At 41.3% G+C, this 21,621-nt stretch overlaps 3 protein-coding genes across 6 annotated transcripts; 2 read left to right on the top strand and 1 right to left on the bottom strand.

Moving 5' to 3' along the window:
* The first annotated feature begins 2,927 nt into the window (after positions 1-2,927).
* On the top strand, positions 2,928-3,922 carry LOC148030431 (uncharacterized). The gene is made up of 2 exons (XM_087686752.1): positions 2,928-3,117; positions 3,209-3,922. The coding sequence occupies exons 1-2, from the start codon at positions 2,968-2,970 to the stop codon at positions 3,920-3,922; spliced, it is 864 nt and encodes a 287-aa protein (XP_087542878.1). The 5' UTR covers positions 2,928-2,967.
* Positions 3,923-4,126: 204 nt separating this feature from the next.
* On the top strand, positions 4,127-7,851 carry LOC148030432 (uncharacterized). Of its 4 annotated transcripts, XM_087686751.1 has the most exons (6): positions 4,127-4,222; positions 4,313-5,475; positions 5,554-5,621; positions 5,705-6,199; positions 6,298-6,688; positions 6,773-7,851. In XM_087686751.1, the coding sequence occupies exons 1-6, from the start codon at positions 4,206-4,208 to the stop codon at positions 7,825-7,827; spliced, it is 3,189 nt and encodes a 1,062-aa protein (XP_087542877.1). In that variant the 5' UTR covers positions 4,127-4,205; the 3' UTR covers positions 7,828-7,851. The 4 variants fall into 4 exon arrangements, with proteins under 4 accessions (XP_087542877.1, XP_087542876.1, XP_087542875.1 ...); XM_087686750.1 differs by having other exon boundaries at positions 4,313-5,621; XM_087686749.1 differs by having other exon boundaries at positions 6,298-7,851.
* A 1,128-nt stretch (positions 7,852-8,979) lies between these two features.
* Positions 8,980-12,845, bottom strand: LOC148030433 (uncharacterized). Its single transcript, XM_087687385.1, has 9 exons — positions 12,823-12,845; positions 12,638-12,730; positions 12,088-12,555; positions 11,795-11,962; positions 10,068-10,255; positions 9,840-9,971; positions 9,431-9,607; positions 9,205-9,342; positions 8,980-9,121 (listed from the first exon to the last, which is right to left on the bottom strand). Exons 3-9 carry the CDS (start codon positions 12,442-12,444, stop codon positions 8,980-8,982), a joined length of 1,302 nt encoding a protein of 433 aa, XP_087543511.1. The 5' UTR covers positions 12,445-12,555; positions 12,638-12,730; positions 12,823-12,845.
* Between the last annotated feature and the right edge of the window lie 8,776 nt (positions 12,846-21,621).

The raw sequence follows: 21,621 nt of genomic DNA on the forward strand, positions 1-21,621 counted from the left end.
AGAAACATACGGCTAAGTGGAGAGAAAACAAATAGAAACTCCAAAGGTTGCAAAGTAGAGGCAAGAGAGAGGGAATGAGCATTGGGTACTTGAAGATTTTGGATGAGAAGAGGCTTTGGCCACCTCTTTTCCCCTCAATAAGAGAAACAATTGAAATATTAGGATAGAATATTACTATTGGAAAATGGCAGTCACTCCACTTTATTGCTAAAAGGTGATAATTATTCTACTCATTTCAAATAAGCTAACAATATAAAAAATGCTAAATTTATTTTTCGAACTTACGAAAATGATTTTCAAAAAAAAGGTTCCATCATGGAAGCCTTCTCCTCATTGGTGGAGTGCACTCTCTCTCTACATACTAAAAGGCTAAAAAATAACCTCAAACTCTCGCTAATGATGTATGATATGAATGTGGCTAACTATAGGTGTCCTCCAAGTTTGATAAGTAGAGAGTCATGCCCATGGGTGGAAAGCTAGAGGCCTAAATATGGAAGGTAAAAATCTTAAATAAGAATCGTCTTCTCACTACTAGTAAGCATCATTTTATATTTAATTGTTTTGACCCAATTGAATGGTATATATATACTACAAGAATATGATATGTGGGTTGAGAGATTAGATGTCTAAACTTGACTAGCAATCACATACACTATAACACGCACACTATAATATATTACACCAACATTTATCTTGTTATTCCTCCACTATTAAGCACGTTGATCATTGCTATGACTATTGGCTTGGACGTGTACTCAAAGGGTAGCCACCTAGCTAGATATATATTTAGAAAGCCATCCACATTGTGGTGGTCTAGCTTCATTCCAAGATGACCATGAAGGTCACTTGAATATAAGAATATTTTAGAAATAGTGGACGGAGGTGAGGAAGTGTGAGGAGAGTGACCCTTGATCATGCTTTCTTTGTTTTACCTCTTTATGTGCAACCCTAAACTTAAAATAGATGATTCCACTATGCCACTTTAAGAAAATAAAAAATTTGATTAGGTGGCTCCAACTCCAACTTGAAATCCAAGTAAAGATAGGATTTACAATTTACCAAAATCAATTTTAGAAGGTTTTTAAGCCCTATCAAGAAAATTAAAGTTGCTCTTGAATATTAGTGCTTTGCTACCCAACCTCTTGCTAAGTGCATGTGCACCTATAGTGGGACTCAAGGGTCACAATGTAATGAGTCTCTTATTTCCACACATCTATAGAGGCTACTCTTTTTCCATTGAGGCTACCATTTTTCCTTGTGTTTGAATGGTCAAAACACCTCTAATGGCAAATGATGGAGCGAAGATTGCCTTACTTCATCAAGTTAGCATTGTTGGCACCACCAATGCAATGCTCCACCCGCAATCTTTAACTTATGCCAAAAAAGTAATGAAACACAAGATATAGTAGCACAATGGCCCTTATGGCAATGAATTGGACTATTCTAGATTTTGGCATCCTCTTGATGCTTATAAACAAAATGTGACATGGTAATGTTGGTCATAACTAATTTTGAGCCTCAAGAGGAGGAATGAGAGAGAGAGTTGTCTGTTTGGGAATATCCATAGCAATTCTGGTCATGTTTATAGTTCAAGACTGCGAATACATCTTAAGGGTGAGGGAGATCATGGAAATGCTCATATAATCATGCTTATCATTCAGTTTTTGTTGCAATTGATGCTTTTAGAGGAAAAAATGACTAAATTTCATGAGGTATGAGGGTTATTATTAGTTATATATTCTACATTATTCTCCCTCACATAACCATTGATATATAAGGCTTAAAGCGATAGCACTCTATCCTTCTCAATCTAAAATTTGAATCCTTCAATTACCTCATTAACAATTGATTTTATATTATTTTTCCTCTCATAAACCTTGTGTGTCTTAGGATGAGAAGTACTTGAATTGTCAATAACATTGGTGTGAAGCATTGGATTGGCCAGTTGCACTTTATGTGTCTTAGGTGTGGAGTGCCTAGTGCTTTTTTCTTAGCTAGAGTGTATACTCATGGTGCATGCATTCCATTTATATATGAAAAACCAAGCTTAAGCCTTAAGCAACCATTTACCAAAATGTCTTTAAAGGTGCTCGTGCAAATCTAAGTTTAGACACATAGCTAACTATTTTAGAATCTTAACTAATTTTTTAGATCAATGGAGACCCTTCACATGGCCTTAGTGCTATCAAGCGTGGTGACATTTGTAATAGGTGTTTGCAACCACCATTTGAAGTAGGCGAGCATTGCACTTGACTCGTGGTGGAGAGGAGAAAACAATCATGAGAAGGATGGAAAATCAACCAAAAAACATAATTGGATGACGAGTTGTTTGCCAATGCAAATGAAAGTGGTTTGATACCAAACCGATCAGATTTTTGTAGTGCTTTATCCTTGATCATGTGCACAAGCTATCACCATCCCCTTCTCACTTTCACATGAGTCGATTTCCATCAGCCGCATATGCAATTCATCATTAGGCTATGGGTATTTGAAAAATACGATCCACAAGGGTTTCTTGTACACGTTCTCTTTTAAGTATGCAACCACCCAAATCTTTGTCAAAAAACAATGAATGTTCTTGTAATAAACCTGTAGGTGCCATGTAGGTGCCATGTAGGCGTGGCAAGGAGTTGGAGCTTAAGTGTTGCATTTGGACTCCCTATCTATGTAGATTAATCAATTTCAATAGTTAGGAGAGATTCTACGAGTCGACATATCATTTGAAGGGATTTTGCGCGCTCCTTTAGAACGTTCCCCAAACCAAGAGGATTGATTGGCCAGAATTTTCCTGTTCGGGTAATGGGGCATGTGGGGCTTGAGTGGGTCAAGAGGTGGATGAGAAAGGGAAACTTGGGGACCAAGAAAGGAAAGCATTTGAAGAGGGTATTTTTGTGACTTTTTGGAAGGAGAACAATATCACTCACGAGCTCTGTCTCTCAAAGACAGAAAGCTGGCATTTGGTGATCGATGGCGGGTCTGTTTGATCAGCAAGCGGCCGTGTATGTGGCAGCGAGGCCAACGTATCCGTCGTCTCTCATCTCCTTCGTGACGGGGCTGACCCCTCAGCACGTGCGAGCGTGGGACGTGGGCACGGGAAGCGGGCAAGCGGCGGTTGCGGTAGGCTCTCTCTCTCTCTCTCTCTCTCTCTCTCTCTCTCTGAATTTGATCCGACGGTCTCCAATGCATGACTATCCAACGGCCCCTGCAGATATCCGAGCATTTCAAGGAGGTCATCGCCACCGACGTGAGCGACAACCAGCTGCGCTTCGCCCCCCGCCGGTCCAACATCAGATACGCCCGCACGCCCGCCCGCATGTCGCCGGCCGATCTCCGCCGTACAGTTGGCGAGGAGGGGACCGTCGATCTGGTGACCGCGGCCCAGGCCCTCCACTGGTTCGACCTCGACTTCTTCTACTCCCAGGCCAGGCACGTGCTGCGCAAGCCCGGCGGCATCCTGGCGGCCTGGTGCTACGTGGAGCCCACCGTCGCCCACCCCCGCGTGAACGCCCTCTTCCAGGAGTACCTCCGCGACAGCGCCCCCCACTGGGAGCGCGCCCGCGCCATCGTCGACGACGAATACCAAAACCTGCCTTTCCCTTTCGAGCCCGTTCCTATGGGGGTCCCCAATCCTCAGCACTATCTCCCACGGGGTCTTTATGACCTCGGGGAGTTGGGATCAACGGCTCCTCTTCACCCCGAAAAAAGGCTCGCATCAGAGCCGCTACTTTATGCAGAAGTAAACCCATCCAGATTAACAAAACCCAACCCGCAAATAGAAACCCAACCAGCCGGAAACTTGGATCTGACGGAGCAACGGCGTCTCGAAATTCGGGGATGTTCGCAGCCACATGCAAAAGTAAACCCATCCAGGACTATAAATGCACCGCCAGTCGTTAAAATTGATGGCATGGGCTGGCAGTAAGAGATAGTAGATTCAGCGGGGCCCACTATCTCTGATAGGTATTTTTGAATCGTGGACTACAAGTAAACCCAGCCATTAAAGTAAACCCAGCCATTAAAGTAAACTGTGTGGACCTGGTACCGAAAGCCGAAAAGCTCTCGGTATTACCCACAGGAAAATCCTGCACGCAGGGCGCATTCGTGTGCTGTTGTGAACCGAGGTTGGATGCCCATATTCCAAGCGCATACAAGCTCACGCGATCATTGGAACAAAGGTTTGAGGTTCATAATACGATTTCTTGGTCATGACTTCCACTACAAGGTGCATATCTCTCTCTCTTTCTTCCTCTCATATTTGCATTGGATGCATTGTGGCATTGGAATGATGTTTTGGTGATATATACATATGTAGTCAACACGCATGGATTATGGAAAGCGACATTGAGATCGATGATCTCGACACGGATGAAGAGACATTAGATGGATCATCAAGCGACGAGGTTGAGATGCTTGATTTCTTAAGTGGAGACAATGATTCGGCACCACAAGAAATCACTAACAATGCACCAAGCCCAACTACCTATACCTCATCGAAGTACTTCTCTTTTAATAGAGATACTTACAGCTTGATGGTCAGTGATTTGAGCGGGCAGAAGGCCATCACATTGGAGGTGCTCAAGCAACTCCACAGGAGGGAGTTGCTCGACTTGAAGAAGTGGAGAAGAATCAGAGAAGGTCTTTGCATTGGTAGAAATGGCGATGGATACATTACATTGGCCTTGAAATCGGAGCCATCATTGCGCATTGCATGTATAGAGGAGTGGGAGAGCATATTCCTTGAAAATCACATAAACAAGGTTACAGGTGCTCACGAGGGTATCAATGTCACAATTGATTCCATCAAATCCACGTGGTGTACTGACTTGAGAAGGCATGGCATTCCTCTTGCGTATGTGAGAGATCTCATCAGTGGGTGTACTTGCAAGGTGTTCACAAGGCCCCATGGTTATAAAGGCCCATTGTTCGTTCATGGGAAGGTTCAAGAAAGAAGAGCGCCCATCTTGGAGTTTACTGTAGATAGATCTCTTGTTGAGCGGAGGCTTCAAGAAATCATGCTTGAACACAGTGTTAGGTTGGGCAAGGTTCGCTCAACCAAAAAGCATGGTTTAGGGAAGACAATAGTGGAATATGCATGTCATCGCAGTGGTAGAGCAACTCGAAAGGGATCCCAAATCCGCAGGTTGCGAACGTCGAAGAAATGTGGTTGCCCTTTCAAGGTGCAAATAGAGTACAAAGACGATCTCTATGATGTCACTATACGAGTCCATGGACCACACGAGGGTCATGTACCTGGATCTCGTGCCGACTTGTATCACTTGCCCGTGCATCCAACTGTGATTGATTGTTGCAAGGATGACCTGTTTGACGTTGGGACATGTCGGCACGTTGCGAAGATGAGCCTTAGCAAGGAGCGGTTTCATTTGAAAAATGCCTCTCCATTGGATCGTGTCATTTACAGGTTCTTCATGATACCAAGGGAGGTACAGACACTATCATATCAAATTCGAACTGAAGGTATGCTACCTTCTAAGCCTTTGTCTATGGTTCTAGGTTGCTTTGAGCGTCAATGTTCTATGTGTCATCCTGTTGCAGGCAAACTTTCGAAGGATGATTGGATGGCAATGTATTTGGAGGCTCTCCGTCTACGAGATCAAAACAAGGTATTTGACATATTCTCATAAACGTTTATAAGCTGTGAAAATTAGTATATCTATTTGATACTATCATCTACATGGTCTTTTAGGTACTCTATTGCCAACCATACAATCCTCATGCCATAGAGGACAAGGACAAACCATTCGTACTGATAGTCCAGGACGAATGGATGTTGCAAATGAGTAAGAGGTTCTCAAATAACAATGCTTGGGCAATCGACAGCACATTCAAGACCAATGTGTTTGGTCTTCCGCTTTATGCGGCGGTTTTACCAAACCAACATGGGGTGGGTATCCCTATTTGGTTTATGCTATGCACTAGCGACAATGGGTCAAACCAAGAGATTATGGCTTTGCAAATCACCATGAGACTAGTCCTCTCTAGGATGGGAGATATTCGCCCTACTGCCCTGGTGATTGATAAGTCCCAGCCAGAGCTGGAGGCGCTCTCGAAGGTTGTTCTGGAAGACCCTCATTGTTGGACCACTGACTACCTTGGTGGCAACAAGCGTCAACGAGCATGCCATATTATTCTATGCTGGTTCCACACAAAGAAAGCATGGGTTGAAAATCTCTTGCCACAGGTACACCTTTTCAATACCATTTTACTTTTAAGCATTGCCTTTTTGTGAGTTCCATGAGCTTGACAGTGAGTACTTTACATGTTCTTGCGTGAACCAAGGTCCCTACAGATGAGCGCGATCATGTGTATGCCTCTTTGTCCAATCTTATGCATTGCCCTACAGAGTCGCAGTTTGATGATATGTTTGAGCAATTGCTTCATCGTTATTCCGCTCATCCGAATGTGGTCCGATACGTTACCAATGGATGGTGTGGGAAAGATTGTATTTGGCGTGCAAGATGGCCCAAGTTTGGTCGCATGTTTCCACATGGCAATGTCGACACAACAAACCTCATCGAGAGACTTTGGCAATATATCAAGTACACTCTACTTGATGCTAGGATCAACAGGTCCATTTTGGATCTGCTGCACGCCCTTGTTGGTGACTCATCGTCGGGTTCTAGAATGGGTGGATCGGCTTTGGAGTTTTTCAAGCAAAAGCAAGAGATAGGTAATGTGGTCAATTTCCTTTCTATTTGCACTTTTGACCTTTCCTTAAAATGCATTGTTGTCTTATACATGTTTTTTATGCCAGCTGATTCTGAGCGCTTCAAAGTCTATGGGTCAAGCAAGAGTCATACGGCTAGATTGGCAGCAGGGGAGAAGATTCTTCAGCGGTATGAGCAAGATCCATCCTCTCTTCAAGTCATTAACGAGGGGACCATGTTGTTTAAAATAGCAAGCACCACCCAACATGCAAAATGGTATCATGTAAGTGTACAATCAAACTACTGTGATTGCCCTGATTGGTCGACTGACTGTAAACATCTTCATGGTTTGAGGCTCATCTTGAAGAGCTATTTTCCTCACCTTCATGAGGTTCTCCCCATCATCGATAGTGCGCATGTCTTTGATGACATAAAGGAAAGACCAGGTGGCGATAAAATCACAGGATTGGAGGGATCATCTTCCGATGGTGGCGTGCAGAAAGGGGAACTCGTGTCCTCCATCGCAGACTTTAGAGACCTCCTTCAAAGGATCGAGGATGGGATTCCATCCTACACAGCGGCACAGATGGATGCTTGTATGCGCCAACTGGAAAGTGCTAAAGAGTCTCTTGTTCACATGTTCACACCACAGGAGATTGACATGCCTAAAAGGGGTGGGATCTATCAGATCCAGGAAAATGTGACACAGACGCGCCTAGGGCATGGCAAGGATCATCGTCATCGTCCAAATGAGAGGGGGGAGTCCTCATCACAACCCAAGCGTCCATCTATTACAGGCGTGTTAAGGCGCAAGCATCAACGAGGGAGGGGTCGTGTAAGGTTTAGCCCAAAACCGCGGATATATTGTCCTCATTGCTGCACCAAAACATTTTTGGTGGACCCTCTCGCAGTGTATTCATGCAATACTTGCCATGCACTACTCCCTCTATCCCTGCGGTATGCTCCTCATCCAGCGGATTCTATCTTGATCGGCAAGGCGGTGCGATTGTATGGTGAGTCTTACATTGGCACTTGTCGTATTTTGTATTGCACCTACAACAGTGAGAATGAGGAGCGTCAGTTTTCTCTCTCGTTCCCTGATGGGTCCACGATCACAGAAGTCTTGGCATCTAGGTTCAAAATGTTTGTACTGTACACATGATTCTCCATCTAATGGATAACGTTCTCCTGGATTTTATCTTGCTCTATTTGCTGGAATTAGCTAGTTTTTATGGTGGTGTTTTGGATTTTATGGTAGTGTCGTATTGGATAATTATATGATTTTACTAGTTAGAAATTAGTGTGTATATTTGGCAACACATCCAACAGGTTATTTCTTATCACTACATGTTCATGTAATCCAGATGTGACATGCTCTCATATTTAAAGAGTTGCGCAAATATTGATAGCTTAAGTTAGTAATGATGGGTGCATTGTTGGGAAGCATAGTTGACACATGTGATAAAGCAAGTTGAACCACACATCCCATGGAATAATGTAACCCCAATACTATGGTGCAATGAAATCATGAGATTAGTAGCATTAAATCGTGAGATTAGTAACATTGAATCATTGGTGACTACACAACCAAAGAAGCAAATGTTTATGAGTTCAATTCATGATACTATGGTCAATTTGAGAGAGAGAGAGAGAGAGATAAGATCAATTAATGATTTCTAAACAAAGAATCCTATGGAATAATGTAATGAAGTGCTATGGTGCAATGAAATCGTTAGATTGGTAACATTAAATCGTGAGATTAGTAACATTGAATCATAACCATTAGTAACATTGAGATAAGATTAATTAATGATTTCTATACCACACAAAGAATCAGAAAAAGTCCAAAAAGATGCATGATTTCAAAAAGAACCATGAATTCAAATCTTAGTACATGTCTGCCACAAACCAAGTTCATGACCATAAGTGAGACCATAAGTCCATGACTGCCACAATCTAGCTAAATGTCACAAATTGACTAAAACCACACAAGATCACCGCTCCAACACTCCAAGCGCCCACTGGTAAAGGTCCTCCTTCAAAGTGGTAATGTAGGTGGCATTGAACCATTTTCTAGTTAACTGCAATACAAAAAGTTGATTATGGATTGACGTATGCACACAAGACCATTCAAAGTCGCATAGCAAAAGCACTTATACCAGTATAGGCTTACCCAGTTTTTGGTTGGTTTCCCAACCACACCACCCTCGATGAGTAGTCTTATGAAAGCCATCACATAAAATCCGCAATCGACCGCATTTGTCTGTTGAGGGGCCTGCGAAAAGGGATTATAGTCATCTTTATGTTAACTTCTCTATGTTACATCTCTAAGTGTCAGTAGTACTGCCACATTCTTAGTACATACCTTAATGTGGATGAGCTTCATTTTCTCCACGTCTGATAAAAACCTTGCGCATACTGGGTCAGTACAAAGCCTTGATAGTGCAAACACGGCCCTGAAACATAGACACAAAAGAGATAAACATAATACATATGTGACACAACGTAAAGCATAGGTGCATATAGAATGTTACGATACCTGTGCACATAAGGTAGACATGCCGTGCAATCAGTGTACTCCAAGGAGTCAAGGCATAGGATGGCTCCATGATCTTGAGGTAATTTTTCAACCCTTCTTAGCAAAGGGTTGAAGACCACAAAAAGAGACCAATGTGACCTGCACATCAAAGAATGCTATTAAAACTAGCGCATCAAAGGGCTATGATAAAGCATTTACAATAAGTATGCATAAAGGGACTACTAACCTCTCAAGCACAGGCAGAAAGATAAAGGTGGACATCGTGGGATCACAACTATCAAAGTAATTCCTCAACGAAACACTATCGTCTTGTGGCTCAACCATATTGATGTATGGAAACCACAGACTATCCACAAAGCATACATCATGGACGTGCTCTCTCGGCATCAAATACTCCATCCAACTATGAAATAACCATAACCATAAAATACACATAACAATAACCATAACCATAAAATAACAAGAACCATAATCATAAAATAACAATAACCATAACCATAAAATAACCATAACCATAACAATAACAATAACCAACTATGAATAAAAGCACAAATTAGTTCAGTAGAACAACAAAACCCCTAGTCCTAATCATCAGGCAACAACCAATAGAGCTATAACTAGTTTAACAAACTTACATGGCGAACAAATTCATGGTACGGGTGGATGCCTCCTCCACGCACCGCAATGCATCCAACAAAGCCCGGTCGACATCCACACGGAGCTTTGAGCATAGAGACACGAACTCGATATTTGCGGAAGTCTCTAACCTAAAATAATACCAAAAAACAACCACACACAATGCAACCAATCACAAGTACAAGAAATACAACACAATGAAAGCATTGGATTTAAAAAAAACGCACCTTGAGGTGGCACTTTTTTGCCCCTTCATCTTGGCAGGAGAGCAATTCACCTTGGTGTCAACCGAATTGCATCCAATGGTGAATATGCAATGCGAAGCGTCACTTGGATACTCAAGAGGGGAGGAGATGGTGATAGGGGTGGGTCGAGGTGATAGGAGGAGCGACGTGAAGGGCTTACTCCCCTCGCCCTACAATGCCATAACAATAACCATAAACAATGCCATAAACATAATATACATAACAATAACCATAAACATAAAATACACATAAACAATAACCATAACCATAAAATACACATAACAATAACCCTAAACCCTAAACAATGCCATAACCATAAGCATAAACATAACCATAAACATAGCCATAAACACAACAAACATGCCCATAAACATAACCATAACCCTAAACATAGCCATAAACACAACAAACATGCCCATAAACATAACCATAACCCTAAACATAGCCATAAACACAACGAACATGCCCTTAAACATAACCATAACCATAAACAATGCCATAACCATAAGCATGAACATAACCATAAACATAGCCATAAACATGTCCATAACCATAAACACAACAAACATGCCCATAAACATAACCCTAAACCCTAAAAAATGCCATAACCATAAGCATAAACAAAACCATAAACATAGCCATAAACACAACAAACATGCCCATAAACATAACCATAACCCTAAACATAGCCATAAACATAACCATAAGCATAACCATAAGCATAACCATAAACATAACCATAAGCATAAACATAACCATAAACATGCCCATAAACATAACCATAAGCATAAACAAAACCATAAACATAGCCATAAACACAACAAACATGCCCATAAACATAACCATAACCCTAAACATAGCCATAAACATAACCATAAGCATAACCATAAGCATAACCATAAACATAACCATAAGCATAAACATAACCATAAACATGCCCATAAACATAACCATAAGCATAAACATAACCATACAATTAGCCATAAACACAACAAACATGCCCATAAACATAACCATAACCCTAAACATAGCCATAAACATAACCATAAGCATAACCATAAACATAACCATAAGCATAAACATAACCATAAACATGCCCATAAACATAACCATAAGCATAAACATAACCATACAATTAGCCATAAACACAACAAACATGCCCATAAACATAACCATAACCCTAAACATAACCATAAGCATAACCATAAGCATAACCATAAACATAACCATAAGCATAAACATAACCATAAACATGCCCATAAACATAACCATAAGCATAAACATAACCATACAATTAGCCATAAACACAACAAACATGCCCATAAACATAACCATAACCCTAAACATAGCCATAAACATAACCATAAGCATAACCATAAACATAACCATAAGCATAAACATAACCATAAACATGCCCATAAACATAACCATAATGCCCATAGCCATAAACAATGCCCATAGCCATAAACATAAACAATGCCATAACCATAACCTTAAACAATAACCATAATAAGCTACACAACCAACAATGCCATGACCAGAACCATAAGCATAAACGATTACCATAACCATAACCTAACTACACAATGCCCATGAACTATACAATGCCCATAAACAATAACCATGAACGTAATTCTAACCACACAATGCCCATAAACTAACCTGAACCATAACCATAACCAAAAGCCACAAAATTGTGAAAAACTAACCTGGGAGTCCATAACATCGCCGGTGGATGGAGGACCAGCCTGCAATAAGCTATCCAAGTCCATCTGGGAGTTTCGCTCCACTATTTGCAACTCCGCATGGTGGTCTAGGACCTGACCCTCATCATCAATATGGGGCACATCCTCCTCATCTCGTGTGCGAGGTCGTTTCTAAAAAAAGCAACGTGTGAGTGTATTTACATATTTAAAAAATGATAAACTTAAGGCCAAGGTAATTAAATTGCATTTGCATATGACACTACAGAAGAACAAACAATATTAGGTTAGAGACTTACATGTTTTTGGTACCCATCCGCTATTCGACTCTGCGTTCTCCGCACACGCTCATCTCGTTTGGAGTCATATTTGCTCATTTGTCTATTCACAAATGCCTCCACATACTCCTGCCTGTCCATGGTACGCTCAGCATCTTCGAGTAAGTCCCATAATGAGCTCGCTCTAGCATGCTGAGTCTTCTCATACTTACTTCGGGCCAAACTCAGCTTTCGTTCAAGGTTAGAGAAACGAGACTCTGCCTGGCGGTGCCAAGCACCAACAGGATGACTAGCATGTTGTGCGCCTATGGGACGGCCAGTCTTTCGACATGGAATATCGTAATGGATACCATGCTCATCCTTCAGATGCTGTATCATCCTTGCCCGTCTCTTAATGTTGACATGTCTTTTCGGACAAAGAATGTCAACACGGCATTGACGGGCAAGAGACCCATCCGCTAGTGTGATCTCAATGTATGGTGGGTTTTCCTATGCAAAGTGACATTCTATTTATAAGTATCACATCTTAGGAGTATGCTTACTAACAACGGAAAGTAGGATAAACACTTACCTGGGAGTAGCTCGGCACTTCTCTTTCAAAGGATGTCTGAGACGCGCCTGTGGCCCGAGCCCCTCTACGAGTACGTCGAGGAGATGATGCAACCTAAAAAAAAAGAAACGGAGGTACACAATATGTGAGAAATAAAAAATGAACGTTAAGAAAACCCTAAACAAATATTAAAAAGGGCATCTTACTCTGGTATTTTTTCGTGAATGGACATCCGACGAAGAATGGCTGCGAGTGCGTGGAGCCATTTGCCAGAGGTGAAAGCGTGCGCACCTACTCGTAACCATTGGATAATCCATGTAACAAAACAACAAAAAGTGAGAAGTTGATAACCATTGGATGATCCATAAAAAAATATAGAATATGCTCGATGAAAAAATATAGAAGTTGATAACCTACTAAACTTTTGTGGACATGCTTGATGAAAGACCAAATATAGAATATGTCATGATTTATAACCAATGGTGGATGCCACATCCAATCTAACGATTAGATGTGTGTTCAATTTAGTAACAATAAAAAAGCTCTATTCAAAAAATTGGTAGAGTATCAACAATTCTTCACCAAGCTATCACGTCACTACAACACTTCCAAGTACTAGTGCCTTGCCTTATTATTCCTAGTGCAAATATATATTTTGACATTGTAACATGGTTATTGGGCTTCTTATAGGATTCCAATCAATAATTTTTGCGAAGGATTGAGACTCAACACATTCATACCATTCCCAATACTCGCCAAATTTGACCTATATAGAGTGCTTTGCAAATGTATAATTGCCAAATTTGACCATTTAGTAGATTTTGGGGCATGGAAAAAGCTAAAAGTGATGATCGGTGGGCTTGCAACTACATCAAGGATAGTCTCATTAATGTAGCTGGAACCAAGATTGAGGTTCTACAACCACATGTAATTGGCAAGGGTATTATCTCTTGCCCAAACTTTAGAGAAGTAGAGCTAATTTATTGTGGTGTACCAATAGCTACTTAAATCTAAGACCATTAATTTTCTTAGAAAAACAAAAAGGAAAGCAGTGCTTGAATAATTAAATTATGAAAACATGTAGTAGTGACCTCTTCAAAGCTTGAGCCCAAAACCACTTTCACAATTTGCACATGCATCATAGTTTATCTTAGAAACTTGAATTTGATTTAGCTTTCCTTTTTGGTTATCTTAAATTCTTAGTGCAACCCATTCTCCACAAAGTGGCATGGTTCAAAAGAGGTTGAATGCTAAGTGATGATTGTAAGCTTAGTGACATAAATAGAGTTGTAACTCCCTTTGTTATTCTCACATTCATTTATTGGGTTCATATTTATGTTAGCCACAGTAAACATTATACATCAATCGAATATACAAGCTTAAAGGAAATGCATGCATGATTATCACACTTAGGCGCGGACACGTATCAGGCAGAGCACATATGGTTATTGCAAAATGATTGCGACAGAGCACATATGGTTATTGCAAAATGATTGCGACGTTAGCAACCTAGATAATAATCAACAAAATCTTCCAACAGGAGTTATGCATCCAAAGAGCATTATTTAGAGATTGTTGTGAAATATTACAAAAGGATTGAGCCTGAGACGGGAGATAGTGCCTCCCACACACGCGTCACGCTGATGAAGACGATTGGGCCGTGGGAGATGTTGCAACCTCTTGAGTCACGGTCACACTGCAGCCTCCTGAGTCAGGGTCTCACCGACTGTGGGAGGAATGAAGGCGGAGGTGCATACAAGACGGAGGCGCATAAAAGACGGTGGATAAAGACCAGCACGCATCCGAATGGGCATGGGATGCGCACTCTGGGAGACACAATCGTGGACTTGGGAGTTGCTGACGTGGATGAAGACCAGCTCGCGTCCGAATGGGTCCGTGGGTGGGTCTCGAAACACCCGAACCAACCGCCGAGTTGGTATGAAGCCACCGAGCTGGGAGGCAACCAGCCGCAGAGAGCCGAGGGATGAAGTCGTCGGCTGGGAGCTCACGACCCCATTCGTGTGCTGATGGATGTGCGCAGGGTGGTGGGAGCTCGCTGGGCGGGAGCCGCAGGGTGCTGGGAGCTTGCTGGGCGGGAGGGATGAACCTCGTGGTGGTTGAGCCGCAGGGTGGTGGGAGCTCGCTGGGCGGGAGCTCGCTGGGCGAGGGCCGTCGTGTGCTGGGAGTGAACCGCAGGGCGGGAGGCAGAGCCGCAGGGAGCCGGAGGGCGGGAGGGAGAGCCGCAGGGAGCCAATGGGTACGAGAGAGAGGGAGAGCCGCAGGGTACGAGATAACCGCCTCTCGGGAGGGAGAGCCGCAGGGAGCCGCAGGGCACGAGAGAGAGAGAGCCGCAGGGAGCCGCAGGGTATGAGCCGCAGGGATGAGCCGCAGGGTGGGATAAGCGCAGGGCGGGAGGTGATCTGGCACTTCGCATGTTCCCAGGGGTTGATAACACCCTGATCAACGGCGGCGGCACATTCTGCGGGGCCCTCCAATAATGAGGAGTTAAGGCGCTCCAGTTCGCATGCCGGACATGTAGGAGACTGCCAATCAACGGCGCACTTTTCCGGGGAGGTCTGGTTTATGATCTCGGGCGGGACGACCAATTGAGGATGGGTTTAATCCTCGTGGGATCAACGATGGCGCATGGTCGTGAGGAGGGGGATCAACGTGAGCCGTTGATCCCAACTCCCCGAGGTCATTATGACCCCGTGGGAGTTAGTGTTGAGGGTCCCCAATCCCTTGGAGACCGGCCCTTTCTCCTTTCACACCACCAAGGAGGCCACCTTCCATGACTTCCTAGCCTACTTGAAAACCATGTCCGTTCTCCAATGTGCCCGTCGCAATGGCATCGAACTTTTAGATGACATGCGGGTATGTGACTTTCGAGAAGCATGGGGACCAATTGATCAAACTTACTCTGTAACTTGGCCCATTTTCTTGCGCGTAGGGACTGTTTAGGTGCAATAGCAAGGTTCAAGAATTGTATGTTGTTTAGATGGGGCATAGGAACTATTTAGGCTCACAACAAGGTAGAAGAATCGGTTTAAGATCCCATGGAACATGCAGAACTATAAAGATAACCATAGGAGCTACAACAATCAACAATCAGATCAACACATCCAATTTTAGCACGTTGAAAAGCAAAAGTCTTCCCATGCTATGCTAAAATTTTCATAAAACAATCCTTTTTTATTGGTGGTAAGAGAAACCCATCATATCTAATTTTCTACTCTTTCAATGACTCTATAGTGAATTTATGCCCCACCCCTTGCAGGTCACGTAGAGTTGGCTGTTTGGAAATTGCCTCATTTAGCCCATCACTATCATTAGGGGGCAAAGGCAAAGCGACATGCTTAACCTTTTTATCAATTGATTTATAAGTTATTTCCATGAGCACTTCAACCCACTTTTGCATCCCCTTAGATTCTTGATCAGAAAATTTACTTATGACATGAAACATATCCAAATTACATACATAAATGACATGATTTTTAGCCCTATTTTCAACATGAAATACTATTGTAATTTTAGCCAATGTATTTATAGCCTAATGTACATATTCAACCTTATACATAACTTTAATGCTCTTGAATCTCCCTACATTGTTTACTATCCATTCTTGACAACTCATAATAAAAATAGTTACCCATTTTTTTGGAGGTGAAAACATCCTCCAAACATTACTGCCATAGCCTCTGTTTACAATAGTTCCAGGTAGAAGCCCTTGAATTCTCTAGTAGTAGACAAAACATGATAATATCTAAGTGTATACCTATTATGGGGATGATTAATACACACAGTTGAGAATTGAACTACTCTTATGCCATCTCTACTTCTCACACGAGCATATGATGAACCATTATCAATCACTTTAGTCTCCATCCTTGTTGACATAATGAATGGCTACCCCAAAATCACTAGGTTTTTCCAAGATTCTTACACAAAGAAGTGTTGATCATCATGGACATATCCAATAGTCATTGGGACATTTTGACATATAGCAAAGAGATCTCTAGATGAGTTATTTGCATCGCTCGCATGTGCCAACCAAGATCTACGTACATTGACCAACCACCATTCTCATATAGACTGCATGCCATAACATTAATTTCAAATCTATAGTCCAATAAATAAATACATGACATCTCCTACTCTCCTATATCTTCACAACAATTACCATTGTAGCTCTCGCCTAGTGCATGCAAGAATAGTGTTTCATAAGAATGAAGTAAGCTTCTTTTTCCTCATGAGACTACTATTCCATAACTCCACTTTGTGTAGTGCTATTCACCATGACATTTTCAACCATAACAACACTCTTACCGCCCTTAATCAACCCAATCTTAGCTTCAACTTGTTTCATAATAGTAGTAGATGCATCACCAATTTCCAATAGAATCCCTTGTGAATCCATGCCTTCTTCAACCTGAGGAGATAGTTCTTGAGTAGACTCTCCCAGAAACCGCCTTTTTCGCTTGATAATATCAATTATTTCATCATGGAAATCATGCTCAGTAATGCTACTCATATTGCCCCAAATCCAAGAAAAATCAAAGCTTTATTGTCTAGAATATGACTCTATCACAATTAGAGAGCATAATCCAATTCGTAAACCACCAAAGGGACCCTAATGGAGCATCAAAACTCTAATTACAATAAACAACCATGTTCTTGACTATTAGTCACAATCCAAAATAGTCCACCTAAAGAGCATAAACCCATCAAAGCTCCTATTTGATGATCAAGGAAGGTTCCTCTAAAGTTTGGGACCAAGAATCAAGTGAAGGATCACATCCAAGACCTTGTAAGATGTGTTGAAGTTAAAGGATACCTTTCTACCCTATTTCTCACTACTATAAATGATAAAAAATAGCCCACATGTAGCTCTCAATCCACACAAAATGCTCAATTTCTTAATAATAGAGACCAAGAATCAATTAATAGATCAAGAAAAAAGCTCAATAGAAGATGACATTAAGAAAGGACCACTTACTACCCTCTTTTTTCCTATTCTTCCCTACTCCCAAATAGTCCATAATTCTCCCTCTCCTCTTCCAATGCATGAGTATCTAGCCCACTTTCTTTCTTTGGCTCTTTGCCCCACCTTTCCCTTGTGTCCTATCCTAGTTAGCATGCCATATCCTTCACCTTTGTGGTCATGTTGGAGAGTAGCCACCCAATCAGTCATGTTGGTCCTACAAAATCTATACTAAATGGTCTTAGTATTATCTACAATTCACTCTACACTAGTAGCCTCTAGAACAAGTCACTTAAGTGACTACAAAGCCACTATACCACACCACATGATCATGACCTTCCAAAACTTCACTAACTATCTCATATTCCCATGACAACAATGAGCAAGTTTGAGAAGTATATTAAGCAAGAAGCCTGTCACATACTAGTCTATAGCCAAAGCATGAACTCATCCACATGATAGTACATCTCCTGCTTTCACACTCTATGCTAAACATCCCATGATAGCATAGAGATTCTTTCTAGCCTTAGAAGAGGCCGGATGAGCAACACAGCTATTGCCATCACCACATTCTCCTTTAACCATTACCCCTCTCTCTAGCCCTATTCCTTCCATCCACCATATCTTGCTTCTCTATACAACCATCCATCTCTCTTTCCACTAGCTACAACCACTACTATATTCGCCCTCCCCATCTCTTTCTTTTTCTACCACTCTTTCCTTCATACCATATCACTTGCACCACTAACATAGAAGGGCCACTACAAGTGAAGGACCACGATCTGCCACCGTCAAAAGAAAGAAAATCTATCCCAAGAAAGCGGAGAAACCATTAGTAGGAGGATAGCTACCAGTAGAAGCAAGGCTAAAAGCGGCATCCTTCACCACACCATACAAGGTACAAATTTATGGTGGTTGCCTCTCCTCCAAGCATTGAGATTTGAGCACTTATCAACATTGAATCTTGGGAGTGTTGCATTGAAAAGAGAGCACGAGAGGGGGTAGCTAACACCTTGACTTCTCTAACTCTCATCTTTTTTGCAAGGGGAAAGGAGAGATAAAATTTAATGGGTGGAGGACTGTGGCTTCCAACTTGCATTCAACTGCATCCATTTGACAATAATTAATGCACATTATTTGTTAATTATTTAAGGTGCACTCAATTTTTGGCTGTCTGTCATCACCCCTTAGTGCATAGTGTGCATGCACATGTGCATAGTGCATGCATGAAGAACTATATGGACAAGAAAACCCCCCATGATAAGGAATTATGACAAATTAAAGTTCATTGGGGTTTATCTCCTGCAAGAATAATTGAATTTACTTTTGCAAAGGCAATAGGATCCACCACAAAAACCTTTTTAACCTTGTTTGGTGGAAGTATAAGCATCAAACACCTAGATAAAATGAGATTAGACATGTGATTAAGAAGAATGGTCACAAAAGGAGGTAATTCATGACCTAGACTACACAATGCATAGGAGAGCATTCCGAAGTGATAAAAAAATCTTTGTGCACATTGTAGGTTTTAACTACTTTTTGGGGTGTAGAAAGTGTTCGCTTGAAAAGCAAGCAATGGAGAAAATACATGTGAAAAATAAAGGATAGAATGAAATATAGTAATAGACTAACATGGCTTAGGAGAACAAATATTATTGTGTCATTTATCTCCTTGTGCTTCCTGTGAAAGAATGTTGTGTCATTCCTATGCTTCATGTTATCTAACATTTAAAACCACTTGTCTTGGAATCTCATTCAACTTCCTAGCATTTTTCTTTTCTAGATCAAGATGCATACTTAACAACTTCTCTCTCTCTCTCTCTCTCTCTCTCTCATATATATATATATATATATATATATATATATATATATATCTTCATTATCACCCTTATTATGGTCCTCTTCTTATTTATCATCATTCTTATTGTAGTGCTCACCCTAATTATCAAGAATATTGTCCTTGGACAACACCTAGAAACATGAAAAAAGTTGCAACTATTTTAAATGAATTGTATCTACCTGACACACTCTTACCGTATTTTTGAATAAATTCTACACATATGCGATTGTAGTCATTGTCTTTGGTGGAAACATCTTTACAGTTTGAGAAGGAAAGAAGGATGATAGGATGACCCTGATGCTATAGGTAGATGCAGTGTCATAACCTTAAGGGTTCTAGAGAAGGACAATTGGCAATTAGACTTTTGATTTCCCCACTTGGAAAGCGTAAGATGTTGCAAGGTAAATGCAATATATAATAATAACAAGTTCTTGAATCTTGTGCATTGTGCTTGGAAGGTGGATTTTTATGGGGTGATTTATATTGAGAGAACTCAAGTAAGCAAGATTTTATGGAGTATTCAAATGTATTTTTGAATGAGGACTTTACTTTAAATGATTAATCCTTCTCTATGGCTTTGTAGTTGGACCATTGACCATTCTTCTAGGGCAAATGAATACTCGAACAGGGTAGTGTTATGAATTGGGTGTTGTAAAGTTTTTGTAGCATCTTCAAATTACACATTTGAGAGGGGATTATAAGGTTTAGAGAATATGATTTTAAGGGGGGTCGAGTTAATTAAATGGAAAGAAGGGAAAAAAGTGTGAGAATGGAGAGAGGTTGTTAGTACCATGAAGGAAGGGGATGAAGGCACCATCTAACTAGCCACCAAGATTGAGATGAAGGGCACGATTTTGGATCTAACCAATTGCCAAGAAGGAGAAATGAAGAAGAACCATTGCACTTAATAAACATGAATGAGAAATAACATGATTATTATCCACATTGATCTTTTGATTAATGGCTCAAGATTGCCTTCATCATCCTATCTTAGATCATCTTTGATTAGTGTAATGCCACCAAGACTGTTCTGCAATTAGTATTTTAGCCAAGAATCCTATTATTTTCCTTCTCCTGATCAAAGTGCCAAGAAGAGGATGAGGCACCACGAATCAGATATGCAAGGGGAGAGATAGAGGGCATGCTAAACTCTAGGAGAGAGAGAGAGAGAGAGAGAGAGAGAGAGAGAGAGAGAGAGAGAGAGAGAGAGAGAGAGAGCTCTAGGAGAGAGAGAGAGAGAGAGAGAGAGAGAGAGAGAGAGAGAGAGAGAGAGAGAGAGAGAGAGAGAGAGAGAGAGAGAGAGAGAGAGAGAGAGAGAGAGAGAGAAGATCAACATCGTATTATGATAATCCTCATTCTTGCATCATTGGCCTCATACAACCATCCTTTCATCAACGCCATGCTTTGAAATTGACTTGCAGTCCATAATGGATTCCTGGTGGGTCACATCTAAGCAAGAGTCCATGTTGAAGCTATGGAGGTTGAAAGAGGAAGAAGAAATTCATGAAGACATTGACCCTGATAAAGAAAAATTGTCATACAAGTGAATTAGGTTCCAAGATTGAGACTTGGACTCATAAACTCAATCTCGTGTATTGACAGTGACAAGACAATTTACTGGAAAGAAAAGAGTACTATCATTGCATTAGAAAAAGAGTGCAAATACAATGATTTAAAGGAATTGAGTAGTGGCACTTTCTCCTTCTGTTCATGTGGGATTCTGATCATGAGCCTTCACTGCTCCTTACAAAGGGACTGAAGTAGGTGTGATTGAAAATATCTCAACACCCCTCCTCAATCACAACTAGAAGTATGGAGGCTTTAGTGAAAGCAACACCTGCAAAGTGTGGGCACACCATAAAAAGGCTGTGTGGGTACCACAAACATGACGGTCATCTAGAGGCTGTAGCAGGGGCCTCATAAAGTGTACAGAGGCTTTAGTACAAGGCTTATTTGAGGGGTTTATAAGTTTATGTTTGAAGCACTAGGGCTAGGAAATACAAAGCTAAAAAAGTCTATATGTATAGAAGGACTGATGAGGTTTGTCCTTCTCCTGGTGGTCTAAAGAATTGAAATCTATTTTAAATAAGTTTCAAATGGGGGGACTAGCCAACCAAACTTGTGCAACTTGGCCCATAGGAACTAACTCAACTAAAAAGTAGGTTTTAAGATACATTTTTAAAA

This window comes from Lygodium microphyllum, chromosome 10 (assembly GCF_053477565.2).
Source record: "Lygodium microphyllum isolate KBCC chromosome 10, Lygodium_microphyllum_v1.1.10, whole genome shotgun sequence".
Lineage (NCBI taxonomy): Eukaryota > Viridiplantae > Streptophyta > Polypodiopsida > Schizaeales > Lygodiaceae > Lygodium > Lygodium microphyllum.